General features: G+C 47.3%; 1 protein-coding gene across 2 annotated transcripts in view; it reads left to right on the forward strand.

Moving 5' to 3' along the window:
* The window catches only part of STK32B (serine/threonine kinase 32B), a 415,059-nt gene that overhangs the window by 329,814 nt on the left and 61,621 nt on the right, over positions 1 to 23,624 (forward strand). Inside the window, exons 5-6 of one of the 2 annotated variants that reach the window (XM_028089513.1) lie at positions 6,193 to 6,230; positions 18,722 to 18,811. In XM_028089513.1, the coding sequence (XP_027945314.1) occupies positions 6,193 to 6,230; positions 18,722 to 18,811 (128 nt within the window). The remainder of the gene's footprint in view (positions 1 to 6,192; positions 6,231 to 18,721; positions 18,812 to 23,624) is intronic. The other variant, XM_028089520.1, reaches the window with a different exon arrangement.

Genomic DNA, 23,624 nt, shown 5'->3' on the forward strand with positions numbered 1-23,624 from the left:
AGTAACGGGGATAATAATACTGCCCACCTATATGAGTTTTGGGGGACTGCCATTGCAAAATACCACAGACTGGGTGGCTTAAAAAAGATAAATTTACTTCCTCACAGTCCTGGAGGCTGGAAATCTGAGACCAAGGTGTCAGCAGGGTTGGTTCCCCTGAGGCCTCTCTCTGTGGCGTGTAGGTGTTCGTCTTCTCCCCATGTCCTCATAGGGTCATTCCTCTGTGCCTGTCTGTAGCCTAATCTCTTCTTCTTATGAAGACTCCAGTTAAATTGGTTGAGGGCCCACCCTAATGACCTGGTTTTACCTTGTACTTCTTTACAGACCCCGTCTCCAAATATAGTCACATTCTGAGGTCCCGGGTTAGGACTCCAATGCATGAATTTGCAGGGGAACACGATGCAGACTGGACCATGGACCCCCAACAATGCCACATCCTAATCCCCCAAACCTTGTGAATGTGATGCTTTTATACAGCAAAAGGAACTTGCATGCGTGATTAAGTTAAGGATCATGAAATGGGAAAATAATCCCGGATCATCTAGGCGGGTCCAAGATGACACCACAGTTGTCCTTATAAGGAGGCAGGAGGGTCGGAGTCAGGAGTAGGAAATGTGAGGACAGAACCAAGAGGTTGGGAGGCAAGACAGGGCCACCAGTCGAGAAACGTGGGTGCCTCCAGAAGCCGAAAGGCGGAGAAACAGATTCCCCCCTGGAGCTTCCAGAAGGAACACACCTTATTGACACCTGATTTTAGCCTCCGAAGACTCATTTTGGACTTCTGACCTCCAGAACTGTACGAGAAAAAAATCTATTTTGTTTTAGGTCACTAGGTTTGCGGTAACTTGTTAGAGCAGCCCCAGGAAGCGAATGCAGGTTTATGAGGATAAATGAAGCTCCCATGCACCTGGCTCCCGCGTGACCTTGGCTTGTGGCAGCCCCACCCCGGGCTTCACCTCTGTCTTCACATGGCCTTCTCTGTTTGCCTCTGTGTCTTTTCCTCTCCTTATAAGAGCACCAGTTGTTGGGTTTAGGGCTCACCTGGTAAACCAGTACAACTTCATCTTAATTACCTTTGCAGAGACACTATTTCCAAATGACATCCGTTCACGGGTGCTGGGTAGACACGAATTTGGGGGACACTATTTGAGCCGCTACTACTCCAGGAGGAGGTTACAGTTGAACCTGTCCTAAAACCTGCAGCTTCGGGGGCAGGTGGTAGTGGGGAGGGCACGCCACTGAGAGCCGAGGTGGGGGGAAGGCCCCGGGGCGGCCTGCTCTGCTGGGCTTTCTAAACACGCATCCACAAATGGTCATGGGCCTGTGAGCGCCGTGCCCCGCTCTGCATTGCGTCCTTAGGACTTTTCTAGGGGGAGAATGTCTCCTCTTCCCGTGCTGAGTACCAGGGGGTCCTTGGCTGTTTGATGCCCCCAGCTGATGGGTTTACAAGTTGACAACCACATCTCAGTGTTCACTTTTTATTTTTGAGATTGTGGTAGAGCCGGCCAGAGGCACTGTGGGTAGCAGAGGGCCATTAAGGGGATTTATGTGAGAAGGGACAGTCAGATTCATGCTTTGCAAAGCCATTTGGGTCATATTAAAAAAGAAATACGACCTTGTGTGTGGGTGTTGTAATAAAGAAACATATCCTGAAATACGGATAATGTAATCGTATTTATCAAATCGGATACTTATTAGGTGCATGCTCCTCCAGCTATGACTGCCTACTTTAGATTCCGGGAACTCACGCATTTTTCCCTTGAGATTTTTTTTTTTTTTCTCCCAGGCAGAGAACATTGATCTAGAGACAGGGCCCCACGAGAATTGGGTCTTGTCTGCCAAGACGTGAGCTCTGACCCCCTGTAATTGTTCTTTGTTCATCGGTAGGATGGGAGCAGTGTCAGAACTAAGTGAAGTGACGTAGGAAGTGCTGTGTTTGTACCTGATGGCAGCCACCGTCCGTGTTAAATCCATGTAGTGTGCGAGAAGTTGCCCCTGGCTCACGATGAGCGCTCAGTACAGGTTATCTGTTAATATGACCGGTACTGCTGTTAACATTAGTGAGTCGTGTTGGGGGCTGGGGTTTGTCCATGGTCCCCACCTTCAGCAGGAAGCAGGAGAGAGGGGAGAGAAAGAAGTAAGATTTGAGTAGCAACGATGTACATTTTCAACGTTGTTTCCCAGTTTCTAGAACAGTCCATGCCGGTATGGTGAAATCCAAAATAGGAGAACCATGGCCAATAGCTTCCTGTCCCACGTCAGCTTGCTGGTAGATGGGTGCAAGGCCCCGCTCAAGCTGGCTAAGACGGAGGTCAGCAGCCTAGGTGACTTCCTACCAATCCCCGCAGAGCCCCACAAATGCCTCTACACCCTCCCTCAGGGACCATCGCGTTAGCCCAGCCTCACACTGATGTGTCTGCATCTCCCTCTGTTAGCAATGAGCACGGCTCCCATGCACCTGGCCCTGTGCTGGTTGCTCCCCTAAATCCTCACCGAAATCAAGCGGGGTCACTGGTGTTCAGCCAGACCGAAGGAAACCCAAGAATCTCCCCTGAGGTCTAACCACCTCAAGTTGGCTTTTCCATCAAATAATGCCCTTCACAAGTGGCCTCAACCCACCTCCACAAACACATCTCTGACCACAGCCTCTGCCGACCACCCCGGCAAGCCTGTTTTCCCTCTGCCCAGAGCTGCGCTGATGCTCTCCGGGCCATTCCTTGGTGAACAGTGGGGAGCCACCGAAGTTTCTGGATCAGACGACTGGCTCATTGAATTTGTGTATTAAAACACACTAGAGTGCCTGGGTGACTCAGTCAGCTAAGCATCTGCCTTCCACTCGGGTCATGATCTCAGGGTCCTGGGATCGAGTCCTGCGTCCGGCTCCAAGCTGAGCAGGGAGCCTGCTTCTCCCTCTCCCTCTGCCCCTCCCCCCACTCATGTTCTCTCTCTCTTGCTCTCTTTCTTGCTCTAAACAAAATACAATAAAAACACAATAAAGGTGAGTTCCTGAAACAGGATGTACACGAGGTGCTTTAACAACGTGCAGAATAAACATGACTGATGCCAACCAATCCTCGCTCTAACTTTGTGCAGTGCACATCCTCCAATGAGGAGTGAGGAACCAGAACCCCACTGGGTGGCGAGCCAGGGCCCTGGGGCCAGCCAGAGACGGGCTCAGGATGCGGCTTTTCCCACCTCCGCCTGCTGCCTCTGTGCATGCCAACCGCGTGTTTCTCCCTCCGGTGGTAAAATACCCACAGCTTTCATTCCACAAAAGTGGCTCTTCTCCAGTTTTTGTCTTTATTGCTGCGCACAGCTGCCGATGGAGGATGCCTACCAAAGGACGCACACAGAGGTGTCCTCACCGCCCTCCCTTGCAGCGGGGGTCAGAGCCACGTCTGTGCTGTTTTTTAAAATAGCCCAGCTGACATTTTATGTTTTGTTTTATTTGGGGGCTGGAAAATAATTCAAGAGCAAGAACCGGGTTTTATAGCCTCGCCTGCATATTTTCCCTCAAAGTACCAGTCTGCGCAGCTCTGAAATTATGGGCCTGTCCTCAGAAAACACCGTCACAGCCTTCCATCCACGCAGAGCTCTTAATGTGCCTTCCAAACGCATGAGCCCATTTGGAACAGGATGACGCGCTAGCACTGAGATACCATCGAGGAGAAAAATAGAGCTGGAGGGAACGGCCCTGAAACCCGCGACCCCGCGGCCCTGATAAGATGCTCTGCCCATAAAATGCTATTCTTATTAAATCCCAAGTGACTCAGGCTCTCTGACTCCTCTGTGCTGCTTTGCTGGAGTCTGCCTGGTGAGTCTCCTATGAAAGGGAAGAAGGGAGACAGGGAGAGGGGGGTGAGAACGAAGAGAGGGAGGGGGAGGGAAGGGGGCAAGAGCAAAGCCCCAAGGGGCACCTTTAGCATCCAGCCGTAGTCCTTGCAAGCGTTTTGGGGTTCATGCTTCCTAGGCCACAGCCACCTCCTCCCTGCTCCCCACACCCCAAACAAGGTCATGCCAGGCCTTACGGGATTGCTTTCAAATAAAATAAAAAATCAGAGAGGGAGACAAAGCTTAAGAGACTCTTAACTCTAGGGAGCAAACTGAGGGTGGCAGGAGGGGAGGGGGTGGGGGGAGGGGGTGACTGGGGGATGGGCATGAAGGAGGGCACATGAGGGGATGAGCGCTGGGTGTTACATGCAACTGATGAGTCACTGACCTCTACCTCTGAAACCAATAACACTCTATATGTTAATTAATTGAATTTAAATTAAATTAAATTTAATTAAAAAAAATTTTTGCTGCTGTGTTTGCATTCTTGACAAGTACTTATTTCCCCTTTTCTTTAGACCCCTCCTGGGAGGCACTCTGCACAGGGACCAAGTGGTTGCTGGTTTGATACACAAACCTTTAACTCTGGGGTCTTCTGCCCTTTGTTTTAATTTTGTTGAGTTCTCAAGCCCATCCTCCCCATGGGAACTCCGCGAATCATCTCTGTTCACTGTGGATGTTTTGTGAATTCAACAGCTGCAGGGGCCCATTTGCTCAATGCTCGTCACGAATCATGGCTCAAAAAGTCCCCATGAAAATAAAAGTTTAAATATATAGTTTGAGTGTTTCTTTCATCCCCAAAGCCATAGACATTGTATCGCATCATTACAAACAACCATGGTGCGTTTTCAGGTAGAATTACTATTTGATAAACTCAGGAGCAAACGCTTCTTAGTTCGAAGCAAGGTGTCATTAGTCTCAGAAGATTTGACATTTATTATAAATGAATGAGTGGGGTTTGCCTTTCTCAAGTCTATGGTTTTAATAAAGAGCTTTGGAAAGTGTGTGCATGTTGATGATAGTAAATCAGGGCTGAAGATGTCAATTGAGTTTCTCGAATGCTGTTTTTGTGTTTTGGGGTTTTTTTTTTTTTTTTACATTCATTCTTCCATCCTCCCTCATTCATGTTTCCTGTGTGTTGACAAAAGCTCTGCATCCTCAACCAAATTCTATCCAGGCTCTTGTGGGTTCTTTTGCAACTAGGCCTCAACTTTTGGGCTTTGCTGTCCATGCCTGCGTTGTCCAGTCTTAGCGAGGACCTGTGACTTCGGTTTAGTGAGAACCGCCCCCCTCCGTATCTGGTCAGGTCCTCATCCCCCAGGTGATGTCCAGTGCCCCAGCCTGCCTTCAGCAAGAATCCTGTGGGGTGACTTTCGCCAGAACCCCCCTCTCCAGATGTTTCCAGTTAGTAACTTTGCATCCACGACCCCCACCTGCCCTGGGCTGTAAATTCCCACTCATCCAAATTGTGTTTAGAATTGAGGCCATTTTCCCCCTACTGAAATTGTCCGGAGTACAATGTCTTCTTACACTTGGACTGCTGTCCCCCTCTGATTGTTTTCTGACAGTGTCTAAAAGTGACAGGCATCATGCTAGGCACGTGGAGCAGAGGTGAAGAAAGCAAGCCCTGTGTTGAATAAGCACAACTTGGAGCTGGAAGCCCTTTGCTCTAATGGCAATGTAGAGTGGAACTTTCCAGAAACTCCCCAGCCCCTGCCCTAAGAAAAAGGATCAGCAACCTTTCTCCCAGAAGAACCAGATAATAAATATTTCAGGCTCTGAGGGCCACATGAGTCTCTGTTGTACATCCTTTTGTTTTTGCTTTTTGTGTGTGTCTTATTTTGTTTCCACAACTCCTTAAAGTTATACAAGCCCTTCCTAGCTCACAGACACTGAAAAAAACTGGCTGAGGGCTGGGTGAAGCTGATCTCGGACCCGGACAAATTGCCAAGCCTTCCCGGAACCTCCTCCCTGTATCTGTAGAGCAGAGAGCTTAATCCTGGGGAGGTTTCCTTAGCAAGGTGGGGGGGCTCCGTTATATCAGGGGGAGGGGGGAAGAATCTCTATCTGCTGGCAGAGACCAGGTGCTCAATGAGCAGACTCGTGGAAGTCTCAAAACCAGAAGTTGTTAAGAATATTCGGGAAGAAAGTATTCACAGTCGACTTGCGGTTCTGCAAAACAAGGAAGCAAGAACACAGGCTCTCTGTTATCCTAATTACTTCCCTGCTCCCTATCTGAGCCTCATGCTGAGGGAGAGACAGGCACTCTGGATGTTGTGAGGCATTTGTCCCCAAGCTTCATGTTTGTCGTGTGCTCTTCAATAGGAATCACGTTGTCAGCCTATTTGTTTTCTCTTACAGAGACATCAAGCCAGACAACATCTTGCTGGATGAACATGGTAAGCCTGTTATGCATGCTTTACAGAGACTCTTTCAGCAGGCAGTTTGAGGCTCTGGGAGACTGGGGTCCTGGGGAGTTGGATTTGAGGGTTGATTAGAAAGCCTTTTTTTGTTTAATTCTGGTGGACGCACATCTGTGTAATTTCTGGTCTGTGTCCAGCACAGTGAGTCAAGCCCAATGTATTGGAAGGTTTTGTGGCTAAAGGCAGAGCTGCTCATGTCCCGGTGTGGGGATGACGGGGCAGAGGTGGGAATGTGAGGTAGGGCTGTGGAGTTCCTCTACCTGTGGACCCATGGCTTCAGAAAAGTCACTTACCTCTCTGAGCCTCAGTGTCATCTTCTGTGAAACATAAACTGGTGTCCACCTTCCCGATTATCATGGGGATCAAATGGCATCGTGTATGCCTGGCAAGCCAGGAATCAGTAATCAATAATCCACGAAGCCTTCCGTCCCCCAGCTTCTCAAGCCTTCATGTGCATACACACCCTGATTCAGTAGGTCTGAGGTGGGGCCTAGATTCTGCATCTCTAACAGCTCCCAGGTGAAGCCAACGCTTCTGGTCAATGGACCACACTTTGAGAAGCAAGGCTCCATGCCCAACTTTGGTCTCATTAGAATCTCCTGGGGGACTTGGTAAGAATCCAAGGCCGTTCCCTGTCTTGCTTTAGCAAGACTGGGCCTCTGTGTTTTGGCTCACTCCCAGGGATGTGATGCCCATCACCATAGGTCTAGGGCACGGCCCAACAGTGCACAGCCCAGCTGATCGGACAGCCTAGGGCAAGTTTGCAGTTTAACCATCACAACAGCCTTGAACACTAAATTCAGTGACGTTGCTTTGGGGGCCTCATCCCCAAGGGCTTTCAGGAGGGTGGGATGGAGTGAGCAGCTGAGGAGTTTCCTGGGGGAGCTGCTGCATCGTGCAGGGATGAGTCTGCAGCCTCTTCTATATGCCTCCTCTGAGCCTCCCTCCCCGACCCCAGCAGCTGCAGGCTGTGGCTCCTTCTAGAAGCCCCTCTAGGACCCCGTATGTGTCCCCGGTGTGTCTCGGGGAATCCTACCTCATTGTGTAAGCTCCTCAGTATTGGGAGGTGGGGTGGGAGTGGTGGAACCTGGGCTCGAATGTCCTGCCAGAAGCTGAAACCAGCCTGGGTGCTTTGGGGCAGCAGATTGAAATTCCTCCAGAATGGAAGGTCAACGGTGACCTCAAGATGCCAGGAGAACTGGCTATAGCTGGGGATGCAAATCAAGGCCCCCGTTAGCATGTATAAGTCAGGATCCCCAGATGTGCTCAGCTGACCCCCCAACCGTCTGTGTGTCTTTGGGCAAGTCACTTCACCCCTCTGAGTTTGGGCCTTCGAAGCAGTAAAAGAGAAGCCATGGGGCCTTGCAGGTGTGGTGCAGGTATAAGACAAGACAGTGAAGGTATAAGAAAGACAACCCAGCACAACATCAGGGCATAAAAAGTGCTCAGAAGCAGTGAGAAGGGGCCCAGGCTGGGTTACGCAGGACAGATAACAGGGCTGTCCTGGAAATCAGGGGTCTGGACTAAGGGTCCTGTCCCAACAACTGACAGAGACCTTTGGGTAAAGACCTTCTAGGGCCCTGAGTATCTTTCAGAAGTAAAATTAAGGTGGGAACACAACTCAGTAGGAATAATTCAGCCATTTCATCTATGAGGAAATGAGCCCCGGGCCCATGTGACTCCCTAGTTCACGGCTGGTCGTCCCAGCCCCTGGCCACAGGGCTCCTGAGGCCGCCGCACGCAAGGACACTGGCAGACAGGCTTCCCTGTGTTTCCTCATTCCTGAGCTCTGGGTCTCCATCCATCCCTCCCCTTCCACACTCAGTCTCACCTCTCAGCCCCTTTCCACTTTCCTTCCAGACCTCCCCCCAACTCTCTGAGAGCCCTATCCTCCGCCCCTCCCACATGACTCTCACAGTGTCCCGACCCTGCCTCTGGCTTTGCAGCATCCACACACTTCCCCAAGGGCCTGTGGACCTGCCCTCCTCACTCTTCTCTAAGCTCCTATTTCATCGGGCTGTCTCTTCTAGTGTTGCGACACGGCACTGAAACTCTATTTCATACTAAAGAGCGAATGACTCATTCACCATCCCCAACTTTAACATTCCATGAGTACCTTTTCAGGCAGTGCAGAAGGGAAATTTAGGAGCAGGGAATTCTCCATAGAACACACAAGTCTTCTCCCCAAGAGGCTTTGACCATGGTCCTCTCTCTGATTTATATCATGAGCCACTCGTCAGCTTTTTTCTTTCTTAGTCATTTTTGCCTTTTTTACCTTGGGCTATATTGAGGTGTGATTGGCAAATAAAAATTGTATATACTAGGTTGTACAATGTGATATTTTAAAGGTGAACATGATTTAATGTATGTATGTGTACATTTTGAAATTATTACCTCAATCACATTAATTAGCAATCCATCACCTCACATAGTTACCTTTTCATTTTGTGTATGGTGGGAACACTTAAGATTTACCTTCTTAGCAAATTTCAAAAATATAATACAGTATTACTAACTATAGTCTCCGTGACAAACATTAGATCCCCTTAACCTTTTGTTAATTGCGTTACAAAAAGTACAAAACAGATGCTATGTGTTGCTATTTAAAGAGGTTTTTTTTTAAGATTTTATGTATTTATTTGAGAGACAGAGAGTGAGAGAGAGAGACCACTAGCGGGGGGGGGGGGCGGGTAGGGGAGAGGGAGACACAGACTCCCCACTGAGCAGGGAGCCCAATGCAGGACTCCATCCCAGGACCCTGAGATCATGGGACCCAGGAGATCTGTCCAACTCTGAGCTGAAAAGTCAGATGCTTAACCCACGGAGCCACCCAGGCATCCTGCTATTTAAAGAGTTTAATCATGGATCTCATTGACTGTTTTCCCTGAGAACAAGTTGGTTGGCTGTTTATAATAAACATAATTAAATAAATGCATTAATATTTTAGTAATAACGTTCAAGTTCTGCTGGTTACACAAAATCCAAGGCTTTCCTACAAGCTTTTCTGCTCCCCTCCCCCCCCGTGTCTGCTGTGCTTTCTGTTCCTTCAGTCTGGGTTTTGTCTTCTCGAACAAGCACTGTAATTCTCTTCTGAGATGTGGGGTATTCTTGACCAGCAGCTAAAGCAGAGAAAGACCATCCCTGGAGTAAAATGAAGTTGAAGGAAGAAAGAGCATCTTAGGGAAGCGTGGGGAGAGGGTTGAGTGTAGGTTAGGGCTGAGGGCCCACAGCTCAAGGAGATGGGGATTTAAAGCTGCAAAGGGAAGAAGATGCAGGGTTTGGAGCAGCTGAGAAGGAAGTGGGGGGCAGCCGCCCAGGCACCTCAGTGGGCAGGGCTGTTTCTGAGTCTGAGGGACCAACAGCAGTGTCATTATTTAGAGGGGGTCCCAAGAGTTTAAGGACAGAGTGCAGGAGTGGGGTTTAAATTCTGGGTGTCCTTGGAAGGATTGTAATGTGGTTCTTTTCAGAAGGCTGCAAGAGGAGAAGTTTCTGCTGCAACACAATGCCAGAAGGGAGTCTTAAAGCCCTAATGACCCGGCTCTGGGAGTCCCTGACTCCCAGAAATAGCGCCCCCATCTCAGTTTCCTAGGGCTGCTGTAACAAAGTCCCACAGGTTGAGAGGCTCAAACAACAGAAATGTATTGTCTCATGGTGCAGACCCACGCCCCCTAGGAGGAGCCAGGGACGGGTCTGTTCCAGTTCTCTCTGCTAGCTTGGGGCAGTCGCTCGGCTGGAGCAGGATAATTCCAGACTTCACATGGTGTTTCCCCAGGTGCATGTCTGTGTCTAAATGTCTCCTTTACATAAGAACACCAGTCTTACTGGATTAGGGCCCCCCCCCAGTATGAAATCATCTTAACCAATTACATCTGCAGTGACCCTACCTGTATGAAGTCACATTCTGAGATCATGGGAGTTAGTAATCAACATATGAATGGGGCAGGGAGGCGGGGAACACAGTTCGACCTATCACAGCCCCATCTTCCCCATATGGGATTTGAACAAATAAAAAATAAAACAAGGAGGTGGCAGATAGGGGACAACATATCACCTTCATTGCTGCTCAAAGCTGGCATTTGTGTGAGTCAAAAGGCTCTTCCTACTCCATAACCCCAGAGAGAGGAAGACTCACCTCCCACGTCCAACCCCAGCTGGGTAAGTGATCGCTCGAATGCGACCAAGAACTCGGAAGGTCAGGGGTCCCTCAGCTACCCAGGCAGAGCTAAACTATGTAAGGCTAGTTTGTCCATCCCAAAATGACCCTTCACATAATCTCTGGGCAGTGAGGAAGGGGTGGAGAAGGGCCAAGAATCTACTGATGTGAATCCTTCTTTGTGAAATTGTGAGTTTCTATTGTCTCCACTGACACTGGGTCCAAATTCCTGCTCTGCCTGAAAATGATCATCTTAATCACTCCCTGTTTCCTGAACAGTGTTCGATAACCAGGCTGGAGGCACAAGGGTCCTGGCCCCAGGCTTCAGGGTGCACATCTCTCTGGAGGGGAGGCTCACATCCTGGACTGACTGGGAGGGTGAGCTCTAGGGAAAGCAGTGACCTGGCCATCCCCTGGGCTGGAGTGGAGGCAGCTCCACATCCCTTGTGCATGTGCCAGTGTGGGCGGCAGGGCACCCAAGAGAAAGCAGCTTGATGAAGAAGGGAGGTGGTAGGCCTTGTGGTCAAACCTGCCTGGGGCTTGGATTCTGGCTCAAGGACCTTGGGCTGGACAGTCACTTCCTAGCTGCTCACACCAGTGACGAGGCCACCTTAACAAATGTCCAGCCTCGGCAAAGACCCCTCTCTACCCAGCTTGTCCATCCTTTGGCTCCGTCCCAAACAGACAGACTCTGCTTTACTTCCACCTTGCAAACCTCTCCTGAGTGTCTCTTGTTGGCAGACCATAAATCTCATCGAGAACCCTAGCTGCAAGAGAGTCAGGAAATGTGTTCCCCACCCCACCCCGCCCCCGCCCCCGGCCCTTGTGATACAGGGAGTAGCAAAGAAAGGAGTGGAATGTGGTGAACATAGCACAGTGTATAAGCTTGTTGAACCACTATGTTGTATAACTGAAACTAATGTAACATTGTGTGTTAACGATAGGAAGGAAGGGAGGGAGGGAGAAAGAGAAAGAGAGGGAAAGAGAAGAAAGAGAGGAAGGAAAAACAGAGAGGAAAGAAGGAAGGAGGGAGGGAGGGAAGGAAGATGGAAGAAAGAGAGCGAAAGAGAGTCAGGATGCTAAGTGTCAGGAGATCGTCTCCAGCCTGGTCCTACTGAGTTGTACAGAGCAGATCACAGCTGGGAAAGCGCTTTGAAAACCTCTCTACAAATGGTATTCACTGTGATTCACTCATGTAATTGCATAAAATCATATGCCCAACACAGCGTGGAAGGAGAGTGGATTGGTCATGTGGCCTTGGCCATAAGGCAGGGACTAACCCAGGAACCTAGTGGCTGGAGAGAAAACAGGGAAACAGAACTGTTGAGAACTGTTCCCACAGAAGACTTGGATGAGGTGGATTCCCCGAGGCAGCAGATGAGCCAGCCGCAAATCCTGCAGAGTGCTTTATGAAGTCACGATCAGATGGTTTCATGGCCCTGGATACCCACCGCATGACCAAGACACGGGAGGAGGCCAATCCAAATGGAACAGAAGAAAGCCAAGGGGCCATTTCTTCTTATCAGGCAGACATGCTCCGAAACAGTTCAGTCTTCCTGCTGCTGTCACCCGATGAAGCCTGGATAAGCTTGTGCTCTGGGATTTGATTTGGTTTCTTTTTCTTTTTCTTTCTTTCTTTTTTCTGTTGTCCTGCAATAAGTTCACTCTGACGTCCATGAAGATTAGTGGGAGGGGAGAGTGCCTGGGGTGTGTGATCCCGAGTGGAAGATCAGGGCCAGCGTGACATCACACTGACATCTCAGAAGTGGGGTAATTACCAGCGGGAGCCTGGAGCCTGCCATGGGTCTCATCGACCCTGGTTTCTTCCCCAGGGGGCTTCCAGCTGCTTCTTTGGGGCAGCACCACTCTGGCCTCCACTTAGGCATGACGTAGTCCCTGTAAACCAGCGAAGGTGGGGACAGATGTTCATGAGAGACTTGACTCCAAATTCAAGTCTGATGAAAGGGAAACGGGCAGGGAATAATGCGGGAGGTGATCTTCTCTTGTAGACCGACTGCCTTCCATTTGCATTCCCGGTCTACCACCCCCTAGTGGCACTACCCCAGCACCCACTCCCAGGAGTTCACAGGGAGGCATGACAGTGTGTCCAAGTGTGGCGTCCAGAGGACAGATCCAGAAAGAATTCACTCTGCTCCAATATGCGGCCTGTCATTCCGCGCTGACTGGCCCCTCCGAGCAGACCCCGTCTTCTCCCAGGTGTGGGCTTGTAGGTCTCAGTGACATGAGCGCACTGCCCTCATGCATCTGGTCAATACCCTTGTGGGGGGACTTCATTACAGGGGCTGAGAGCGGAGAAGGGGAGGCAAGGGGCATGGTGGACCAGAAATTGATATTTGTGCAATGTAGCTGCAGAGGAAGGAAATGAAAATGCAGCGAAATCCAAGAAGGCTTTGTGTGCCTTCCCCAGTAACGTTTCGGGGAGGTGCCAGAGCCAGCCTGGCTCAATGGCACTGGTGGCACCGAGGTGACTCGGGGTGGTGGCAAGGCAATTATGGCGCCAGGGAACGACTGTGGATGGGTCCTCAGCACCAGGGAATCCCCACCATCCCCAGCCCCTCAGTCCATGACACAGATCCTGGCATTGCGGTTTCAAGCCCCTCCCCAGATTCGCGCAGACCGGCCACGCTCCATAAATAGTCCCTGCATGAAGAAATGGGCGAGAGTCCTTGAAAGTCACATGGCTGTCAAGTATTTTTATACTCCGAAAATAGCCCTGGTTACAACTCCTCATAGCGCCAACCCTGCCACTAGCATCCATGAGTACACAATTCATGGAGAGGGTGGCTGGCCCACCCTCTGAGGTCAGACTGAGAAAGCGACATGGCTGCAGTCTTCACAGTCAAAAGTTGACATGGAATGTCATCGACTCCTGTGAATATTGTGATGGCTCTAAGCAGTAGGGAATGAAGAAAGGTGACAGGGTTTGCTCACCATATCTCTTTCATTCAGTCTCTTATTTGGTCAATCAGTCAACAGAAGAATACCTTCCCCAGGCCAGGCCATTGCTAAGGTCCTGGAGACAGAAATGAGCAAGGCAAGATTCCTAGCCTCAAGGAGACAGACAAGGTGACAGATACAATATGGTGGATGCCAAGATTGGAGTAACACTGGAGGGGAGTGGAGGGCCCAGGGGAGAGGCCTAAATCAGTGTGCTAGGGATGGAATGCTTGTGCCCCCCACTTAGAATTCACATTTTGAAGGCTTAACCCCCAACGTGATGATACTTGGAGCTGAGGCCTTTGGGAGGTAACTGGGTTTGGATGAGGTCATGGGGTTGGAGCCTCCATGATGGGACTGGTGCCCTTATTAGGGGAAGAAGAGGTCAGAGCTCTCTCCACCATGTGAGGATACAGCAAGAAACCTGCCATACAAAGGAAGAGAGCTGTCACCAAGAATCCATCCATGCTGGCACCCTGACCTTAGATTTTCAGCCTCCAGGACTGTGGGAAGTAAATGTTTGATGTTGAAGCCCCCTAGTCTGTGGTATCCTATTATAGCAACCTGAGCCGACTAAGACACAGTCAGATACCCACCTCTGTTTCCTTTGATGGAAGTATGCAAGCAAAGGGCAGATGCACATCCACCAGTACTATAACTCTAGGGCCAGGTTTTGAAGAATGAATGGAAGTCTACCAGGCAGTGGAGAGGGATGGGCATTTCAAGTACTGTCAAAGACTTGGAGGTGAGGTGAATTTCCATGCATTCAGAGAGAGGAGAGAAGCATAGCTGGAGTGCAGGATGCATAACAGGGCTGGCAGTATGATTCCTGATTATTGATACCAAATTAAAACTTGTACTAGTGGGTCTCACACAACATCTTGAGCTCCTTCTCTTGCTGAGTTTTGAATGTTTTCAACCTGTGGAAAGCAAATAGCCTGAGTTAATAAAACTGAGTTCATATTTGCAAATTTTGTAGTAAATTTCCATTCTCCTGAGAGGAACCCGTAGGAGGCCTTGTGTGGCACTAATTTTCACTTTTCCACATCTTCACTCAATTGTTAAAGGAAGCTCACAGCTCATCAATTAGCACAGTTCATGGAAACCAGAAGTGGAACTTGCAGTCTGTCACACCTGCTGGGCGTGAATTCCCGGGGGAGCCCCAGCAGGTATGCTTCAGAGCTGTCCGCCAGAGCCCTCACTCCCCTGAGGGCCGGGAGGAAGCAAGGGCAGGGCTGTCTGGCTCAGCTCTGCAGAGGGCAGCATGGGGCCGAGGGAGCCACTCACCCCAGGAAGAGGCTGGAGACACACGGCAGCTTCCCCGCAGATCAGCTGTGTGACCATGCACAGCTCCCTGGTCTCTGCAGCTTGAGGTAACAAAGCAGGTGATCCTACCCTCCTGACAGGAGTACTGCAAGGATTAACATGAGATTTGGCACCAATTCTATACCAGTTATGCAACCCTACCTAACAGTGGCTAAAACCAGACATTTGTTATATTACAACAAAAATATATTCTATTTTTATATATCTATGGTTGGAAGATTTAAATATAAAAGATATATAAGTATTATAAGAAAATATAGAAAGATATATAAAATCTTAGGGGTGGAATAGGCTTCTGGAAAACTATAAGGAAAATATACTCAAACTATAAAATTAACATATTATTCTTTAAGCTTTTAAGACTTTTGTAAGGCAAGGGATACTGTAAACAGAGTCCAAAGACAATAGGCTAGGAGATCTTTGCTGTACACAGAGCAAAGTATAAATGTATCTCATAGACAAAGCTCTGATTGAAAATTGATCAAGATTCTACACGGTTCCCCAGGGGGTTGGGGACTGATCATGTGGAAAATGTGCAGCCTTATCGGCAGTGCGTTATCATTCCTCACCGTGTGATTTGCAACAAGTGAAATCATTGATTACTGTGCTAGTCACAATTCAGAGAAACACACACTCTCATGTCCTGTTTAAAGTACCATAAATTGGGCACCTGGGTGGCTCAGTCCGTTAAGTGTCTGCCTTTGGCTCCGGTCATGATCCCGGGGTCCTGGGATCAAGCCCCACATGGGGCTCCTTGCTCAGCGGGAAGCCTGCCTCTCCCTCTCCCTCTGCCTGCCACTCCCCCTGCTTGTGCTCGCTCTTTCTCTCTCAAATAAATAAATAAAATCTTTTAAGAAACTAAAAAATAATAATAAGGTACCATAAATTATAATTGTTTGAACATAGTATGCAAACCCTCTGACTCTGCAATCCCACCTCTGGGGATTTATTCAGTTAAAATGGAAGTACCAACATGTAACAGTGTGCTCAAGAATGCTATTGCTGATCCAATAACAAGACAAACACATAGGCAACCAAAACTGGAAACAACCTGAATGCCATATAGGATCATTGTTGAATAAAATGTGATATAACAGTACTATGGAATACTTTGCAGCTATGGGGCCACAGTTTCTTATTTGAAACTCTTGGGGCCAGATAGGTTTTCATAGCTCGAATTTCTCAGATTTAATATTAAATAATATATATCTTAGTAATATGAAAATAGTATTCTAATAAATAATGATATTTAAAAACAACATATACTAAATATTATGTAATACCTTCATAGGGGTTAAATGAATCACCAAGGGGGACCACCGTGTAATCAAATATATTAATATTTTTCTATCAAAACATGAATATTCCCCCTAAGTGGAATAGATAGAACAATGAAGAGAAGTTCCAGGTCAAGTTTTATCACCAAATAAATTACCAAAATAATTGGATTTCTTTAACATGGAGGACAAGGGATTATGGTGCTTGTAGATAGACCTATGTATACTGACGTGGGAAAATGTCGTGATACAGGGCTAACTGCAAAAGTAACTTCTGGAACAACCCATGGAGTACGATCTCATTATTGGAAGGACAAACCACGTCCCAACATATGTGGATACGTGTATGCATAAGCAAAGGGAGAAACAACAGAGAGCCAAGTCATTTAGTAGGGTTACAAGTGCGAGTGCGGGGAGCCATCAGGGGGTTGAAAGGAGTGACTCAAATACATGTTTGTAGTCCTTGACTTATTATAATCAGCTGGCATTACTTTCATAATGCAAATACTAATTTTTAAAAGACAGGGAGAAATGAAGGAAAACCAAATAAAAGCCATATTGGAGGGTCTCCAGATCCTCTCAGTGTGGTGGCTGCACTTGGCATACAGGTGTGGGTGCAGAGGTGACTGAGACCCTCCCATGCCTCACAGTTAGTATTAGAAGTGGGGACTGTGAGGGTGCCAGGGGCAGACTGGCGCTGGCTGGAGACAATGGGATCTGAGCCACATGTGGGCAAGATAACACTGGTAGGAGCAAACACTTAACAAGAAGCTTCCCTACTTCTTGTGTGCCAGTCGCTCTAACCATTTTATGTATATTAATCCCTGGCTCCTCCCAAACGCTCTCTCAGATGGATACTTTGATAGTATCACCCCTACTTTACAGATGAGGAAAATAAGTTATTTGCCCAAGCTCAGACAGCTAATCACAACAAAGCTGAGACCCAAACCAAGTCAGTGTGACTCAGAGTCTGTGCACCCAACTGCTACGCCGCACAGCCTCTCGGGGGTTAGGACTGTGTGGCTGCTCGTTCTGGCCCCAGAGGCTGCAGCAGGTGCGTCTGCTCTAGGGATGCTCCCTGGGTGGACACACTCGGCATCTGGCCAGAAAGGGTTCCCAGCAAGGCTCTGGCTGGATGACTTAGGCTTCACCCACAAGCACCCGAAGTGTATTGCAGATCATCACTGAGTATCTCACCGCTGCATCCCACCCGGGGGCTCTGGACAGAGTGCCTGACAGAAGCTTGCCCACACATCAGTGCTGGCAGCTGAGCCTGAGATTTGGAATTTGCGTGAAACCGCTGGTGCTTTTGCTGTCCACTGTGGCTGATCCTATCTGGTGCACCTGTCCCGTGGGCCTCACTGCGCCTGCTCTGGCAGGTGTCTCTCCATCTCATGGAGGTGCCCTCCAAACCCTCCCAACGTCAGTTTTGTGTATGCAAGCCACCTGTGTATTTAAGTCCCAGCCTCTCAAATGCAGCTTTCAGATGTGAAAATCCAGCCATTTTCCCATGATGTGAGGACAGAGAGAGAAAGTGATTGCATTTATAGCTAGTATTCAAGGGTCTCAGGGTTGGCTCCTTTTATGTACCAAGTTCCCCAGAAGGCCAGTACCAACTGTCAGGATGTCCCTCCCTCCCTCCCACCCGTCTTCCTTCCCTGCTTCCCTTTATCTCTTGTCTCCTTCTTCCTCTGTCCCTCCTACTTCCTTCTCAGGTTTCTTGAACACTTATGTGCAGGAGCAACCAGCCTATCCATGTCCCATCTGCTACCATTACTTTAAGCTGGATGGAAGATGGTCTCAATCCCCAGCCCTCTCCCCCCAGGATTCCTCGGGTACTGCCCCCACTGACCAAAGCACACAAACAGTGGAACAAGAATGTCCTCTGGGCATGAAAATCCTCTCTCCACCCTTCTTCCCCCACCACGGCCACTCTGCTTCCCGAGCAAGGCAATCTGGACTCATCCCTCTCCTCTCTTTACCATGAGCTTTTACTCTCCTGAGTCAGTGCCTCCAAAATTTAATCCACAAAATTTTTTATCAGTTATCAATATTTTTATTTACTTATAAGTAATATGCATGTGCCACCAAAAAATTCACATCATAGAACTTGCACATAACATAGCCATTTTTAGTGTGGGTGTGTTTGTGTATATATATATTCAAGTTCTACCCCCTTAGCAAATTGCAGTTATACAATACAATGCTGTCAACTGTGTCTCCACATTATACATTAAATCCTCAAACCTTATTCATCTTAGAGCTGAGAGTTTGTACCTTTGACTAAACTCTCCTTCTTCCTCCCATCCCCTAGCCCGTGGTAACCACTTTTCTACTCTCTGCTTCTATGAGCTTTTTTTAGATTCCATATATAAATGATACATGCAGTATCTGCCTTTCTCCATCTGGCTTATTTCACGTACCATGATATTCTCAAGGTCCATCCATGTTGTCAAAAACGGCAGGAGGTCCTTCTCTCTGGTGGCTGAATAATACTCCGTTGTATATATGGACCACATCTTCTTTATCCATTCGTTCGTTGATGGACACTTAGGTTGTCCTAAATTTGGCTACTGTGAATAATGCGGCAAAACTGGACATTTTCCAAGTGTTAGATAAAATACTATTATAAGTAGAAGTTCTGCTACGTTCTTCTTGCACCCACCATAGAGCCCACAGCTTTAAACTGACAAGGAGCTGGCCCCGCTGCCTGTAGCTTTTGCTAACTGGGGTTTCTGTTTCTCTATCTCCAGGACATGTTCACATCACAGATTTCAACATAGCGACGATCGTGGAAGGAGCAGAAAAGGCTTCCTCCGTGGCCGGGACCAAGCCCTACATGGGTGAGTGTTCCAGGCCCCTTTGAGGCACCATAGGCCCAGGGCCTGAGGCGTCAGTGTTCCAGTCGTTCCCCCTCACACCATGCCCCAGCCGTTCCCAGTATGTTCTGGGCTCTCTCACACTTTATCCTTACTGTCCTCTCTGCCAGGAAGACCTCCTTCTGTGATTTCCGGAGAACTTCTACCCAGCTTGAAAGCCTTGCTTCAGGCTTGGGGGAAAACACACAAACAAAAACAAACATAACCATATTTTCTTTTTTTATTAATGTCCAGTGTGGCCAGAATGTAACTTTGGTCTTGGTCATTTGGGGTCTACATTCTTAAGTACACAATGCTTTTCCAATGTGTATTTTCAAGTTGATTTTTCTTAAGGACCTCTGATGGAAGTTATCATTTTTAGAAGCATTCCATTCCCTTACTTTGGTTTTCTCTAAGGACACCTATTATCTGAATGTGGAATCTTTACAAATTTTCAATATTTGTTATTTTCAAATCTTTTGTATCTCTTCCTTTATCTGTTTAAAATCTTTCCCATTTTTCTCCTTTTCTTTCAAAGATTACCTGTTGTGTTTATTTGCTCTGTATGCTTTCTAGTGAAATATCTATGACTAAAATAATTTCCCCTCTATTTCTAATTTTTACCCTGAGTTCTCTTGCCTGATTTATGAGTTTTTTAATTCCACTTTATGCTGTTCTTTCATGTCTTGTATAATTTTCTGAATGTCTATATTAAATCTTAACTCTTAATGTCTATATTAATCATTGATTACTGTATAACAAAGCAAGTCAAAACTTAGTGACTTACACCATGTTCACAGATGGGAAGAATTGACATTGTTCACATGTCCATACTACCCAAAGCAATTCACAGATTCAATGTAATCCCTATCAAAGTGCCAACTGCATTTTTCACAGGAAAAGAAATAATTCTAAAGTTTGCATAGAATCACAAAAGACTCCTGAATAGCCAAAGCAATCTTGAAAAAGAAGGAAACTGGAGATACCACATTTCCCGATTTCAAGATTTACTGCAAAGCTGTAGTGATCAAAACCATATGCGACGGCACAAAAATAGACACATAGGTTAGTGGGACAGAATGGAGAGCCCAGAAATAAACCCACGCATATATGGTCAATTCATCTATGACAAAGGAGGCAAGAATATGCAATGAGAAAATGACAGTCTCGTTAACAAATGGTGCTGGGAAAACTGGACAGCCACAGGCAAAAGAATGAAACAGGACCACTTTCTTACAGCATACACAAAAATAAACTCAAAACGGATTAAGACCCTAAATGTGAGACCTAAAACCATAGAACTCCTGAAAGAGAGCACAGGCAGAGAGACATTAGCTATAGCAACGTTTTTCTAGATTTGTCTCTTTTGGCAAGGGAAACGAGGCCAAATTAAACTACTGGAACTACATCAAAATAAAAAGCTTCTGCACAGTGAAGGAAACAATGAACAAAACAAAAAGACAACTTACTGAATAGAAGACATTTGCAAGTGACATATCCGCTAAAGGGTTAGTATCCAAAATATATAAAGAACTTATACAACTCAACACCAAAATACTAATAACAATAATACAATTTAAAAATGGGCAGAGAATCTGAATAGATATTTTTACAAAAAAAGACATACAGATGGCCAACAGGCACATGAGAAGGTGCTCAACATCACTCATCATCGGGGAAATGCAAATCAAAACCACAGTGAGATGTTACCTTACACCTGAAGAATGGCTAGTATCAAAAAGACAAGAAACAACAGGTGTTGGTGAGGATGCGGAAGGAAAAGGAACCCTCGTGCACTGTTGGTGGGAATGCACCCTGGTGCAGCCACTGTGGAGAACAGTATGGAGGTGCCTCAAAAAATTGAAAATAGAAATACCCTATGACCTAGTAATTCCACTACTGGGTATTTACTCAAAGAAAACGAAAACAGTAATTTGAAGTGCATTGTGTATGCATCCCTGCATGTATTGCAACATTATTTACAATAGCCAAGATACAGAAGCAACCTAAGTGTCCATCGATAGAGGAATGGATAAAGAAGATGTGGTGTGTATATATACAGTGGAATACCAGTCACAAAAAAGAATGAGATCTCAACATTTGCGACAACGTGGATGAACCTAGAGGATATTCTGCTAAGTGAAATAAGTCATACAGAAAGAGACAGATACCATATGATTCACTCATATGTGGAATCTAAAAAACAAATGAACAAACAAAAGGCAAAAACAGGCCCATAATACAGAGAACAAACCGATGGCTACCAGAGGAGAGGGGGCAGGGGGATGGGAACAGTGGGTGAAGGGGAGTGGGAGGTACACACTTCCAGTTAGGGAATAAATGCACCGCACAGGGAATGTAGTCAGTGGTACTCTAATAGTGCTGTGTGCTGACAGACGGCAGCTACAGTTGTGAGCAGAACATCACTATGTTGAACACCTGAAACTAATGTCACATTGTGTGTCCACTATACTTCGATAAAAATAAAGAAAGGAAGTTAAAAAATAAGTTTGGAGATAGTAAATGAACATTGTTTTTTTTTTTTTACTTACCTTCAATTAGCCAACATATAGTACATCATTAGTTTTTGATGTAGTGTTCCATGATTCATTAGTTGTGTAAATGAACATTGTTTAAAAAAACCCTTCGTGGCCTAGAACAGCGACAATGTCCTATTTCTCACAGTCTACCCTTTAACTGAGTGGTTCCTCTGCTGGTTTAGGCTGGCCTCCTTCCTGCACCTGGTGGGTCCGCTGGGGGCTGGGCACAGCGAGGACAGCTGAGTGGAATGGGTCTTTCTCTACGTGGTCTTTCATCATCACAGGGACTACAGTGAGCTTGCTCACATGGTGGCAGTAGTTTCAAGGAGAGCCCAGTTCCCACATGCTTATCAAGCTTCTGCTTGCTTCACACGTCCTGATGTCCAGTTGGCCAGAGCAAGTCACGTGACCGAGACCAGCCTCCATGTGGGCGGGGACTGCGGGGGGCGGGGGGTGGATACCAGAAGGCCTGATTCGTCTGGAAACCGTTAAAGAAGCAACCCAACTCTCAGGTTACAGTTTTTCCCTGGTTTTTTTTTGGGTGGGGGGGAGACACATCTTTCTGACTAATCATCATTGTAAAGTATGTTATTCTGTTCTTTATTTTCCTTCCTCTTATGATAACTTTGCATGGAATTTGACTTTGATACTGTTTCTTTTTTTTTTTTCTTTTTTTTTTTTTTTTTTTGGTCTTTAGATTTAGAAATTAGTTTTCCTGAACTTTTGGAAGATGATGTCATTCAGGGTAGCTTTTGTAACTGAAAGTCTTCTGTCATTTTCATGAAGTGTCAAAATCCAAGGCAGCTTGCTATCTGGGATTTCCTGGTTCATTCTACTTGCCTACTTTTATTTATTTATTTATTTATCTTTAAAGATTTTATTTGTCAGAGAGAGAGCACAAGTAGGGGGGAGCAGCAGAGGGAGAGGGGGAAGCAAGCCCCCTGCTGAGCAGAGAGCCTGATGCGGGACTCGATCCCAGGATCCTGGGATCATGACCTGAGCTGGCAGACGCTTAACTGACTAAGCCACACAGCCACCCTACTTGCCTACTTTTAGCTGGAGCTTCTCTTTCTTTTATCTGTAGGGTCCCCATCCCACTCAGTTTTGGGTCTACTTCCAACAGTTTCTCCTTGGGGCTCCTTCTAGAAAGGAGCTCCAGCTGGAGGATGATAGAGATTTGGGGTTCCAGACTGACCTGCTCCTGCAGAGCTTACCAAGGGCCCCTATACCCACCTGACACTGGACTGGACAAGCTCTTCCAGGTTTTAGCCACTGTTCCCCAGCTGGCCAGCTGGGCCCCCCCATACATACCTGCTGGCTGTCTTGCACCTCTCTGTTCTCTGCTCCATCATATGCTGCCTTGTTTCTTCTCTTGTGTTTCCTTCTCTACAGAAGTCACTCCCACGGGAGTCTTGTCACTGTTGCTGGTTTGTTCCCACGCACTTACATTTTGGGGCTTGTGGGGGGACAATTTAGTTTTGTAGTAAGTGTTCCTCATGGGTTTTGACTTAGCTATCCGTCTGCTCTGTCAGTTTATGTGTGTTGATCTGTAGAGATTGAAAAACCATGTCGTCACCTCCCAGAATCCACTACGTGTGCCATTCATCTCTTGTTTACTAAATAAAAGAAATAAATGAAGTTTGGCCACAAGTCATAGTAAAAATAGTACTTCTTAGTATTTGCTACGTGGTCAGCCCTTGAGCTAAGTTCTTTCCATCCACAGCTTTATCTAATGCTCACAAACTTGGAGCGGGCACAATTATTTCTTCCCACTTTAGAGCTGAGGAAACAAGCTAAGGGGCCGTGAGGGACCCACCCAGGCAGATGTTGGTGACAAGAGTCAGACTCAGGTCAGCATGGATACCAGAAGGTATGCATACAAATGAATCTGTTCCCTTGAGATAGTCCCCTTGGGATGCTGGATATTTACACCAATAAGGCCTTCACAGTTGAAGGTCTTTCTGCAATCCCTTTCCAAAAGGTTCAAGAGCTTAGGCCAGTCCATCCAAGGAGACACTGCCTTGACAAATGGGTGGGAGAATGGGATGAAAGGGGTGTTAAGGCTGCTGCCCAGGATTCCAGTGGAGGTGTGTGGGGAGCACAGTGGGGGCTGCAGGTGTGTGGGGTTCCGGGAGTCCTAAGTTTGAATTTGAGGTGTCTCTGGGAGGTACTATCCAGGCTTCTGGAGCGATGTGGACAGCATCCATGGACTGGGGAGTTACCAGCACTGAGATGCAGCAAAGCCAAGGCAGGGACAG

This window comes from Eumetopias jubatus, unplaced genomic scaffold, assembly GCF_037043125.1.
Source record: "Eumetopias jubatus isolate StellerSeaLion01/CBP00866 unplaced genomic scaffold, mEumJub1_p1.0 scaffold_2, whole genome shotgun sequence".
Lineage (NCBI taxonomy): Eukaryota > Metazoa > Chordata > Mammalia > Carnivora > Otariidae > Eumetopias > Eumetopias jubatus.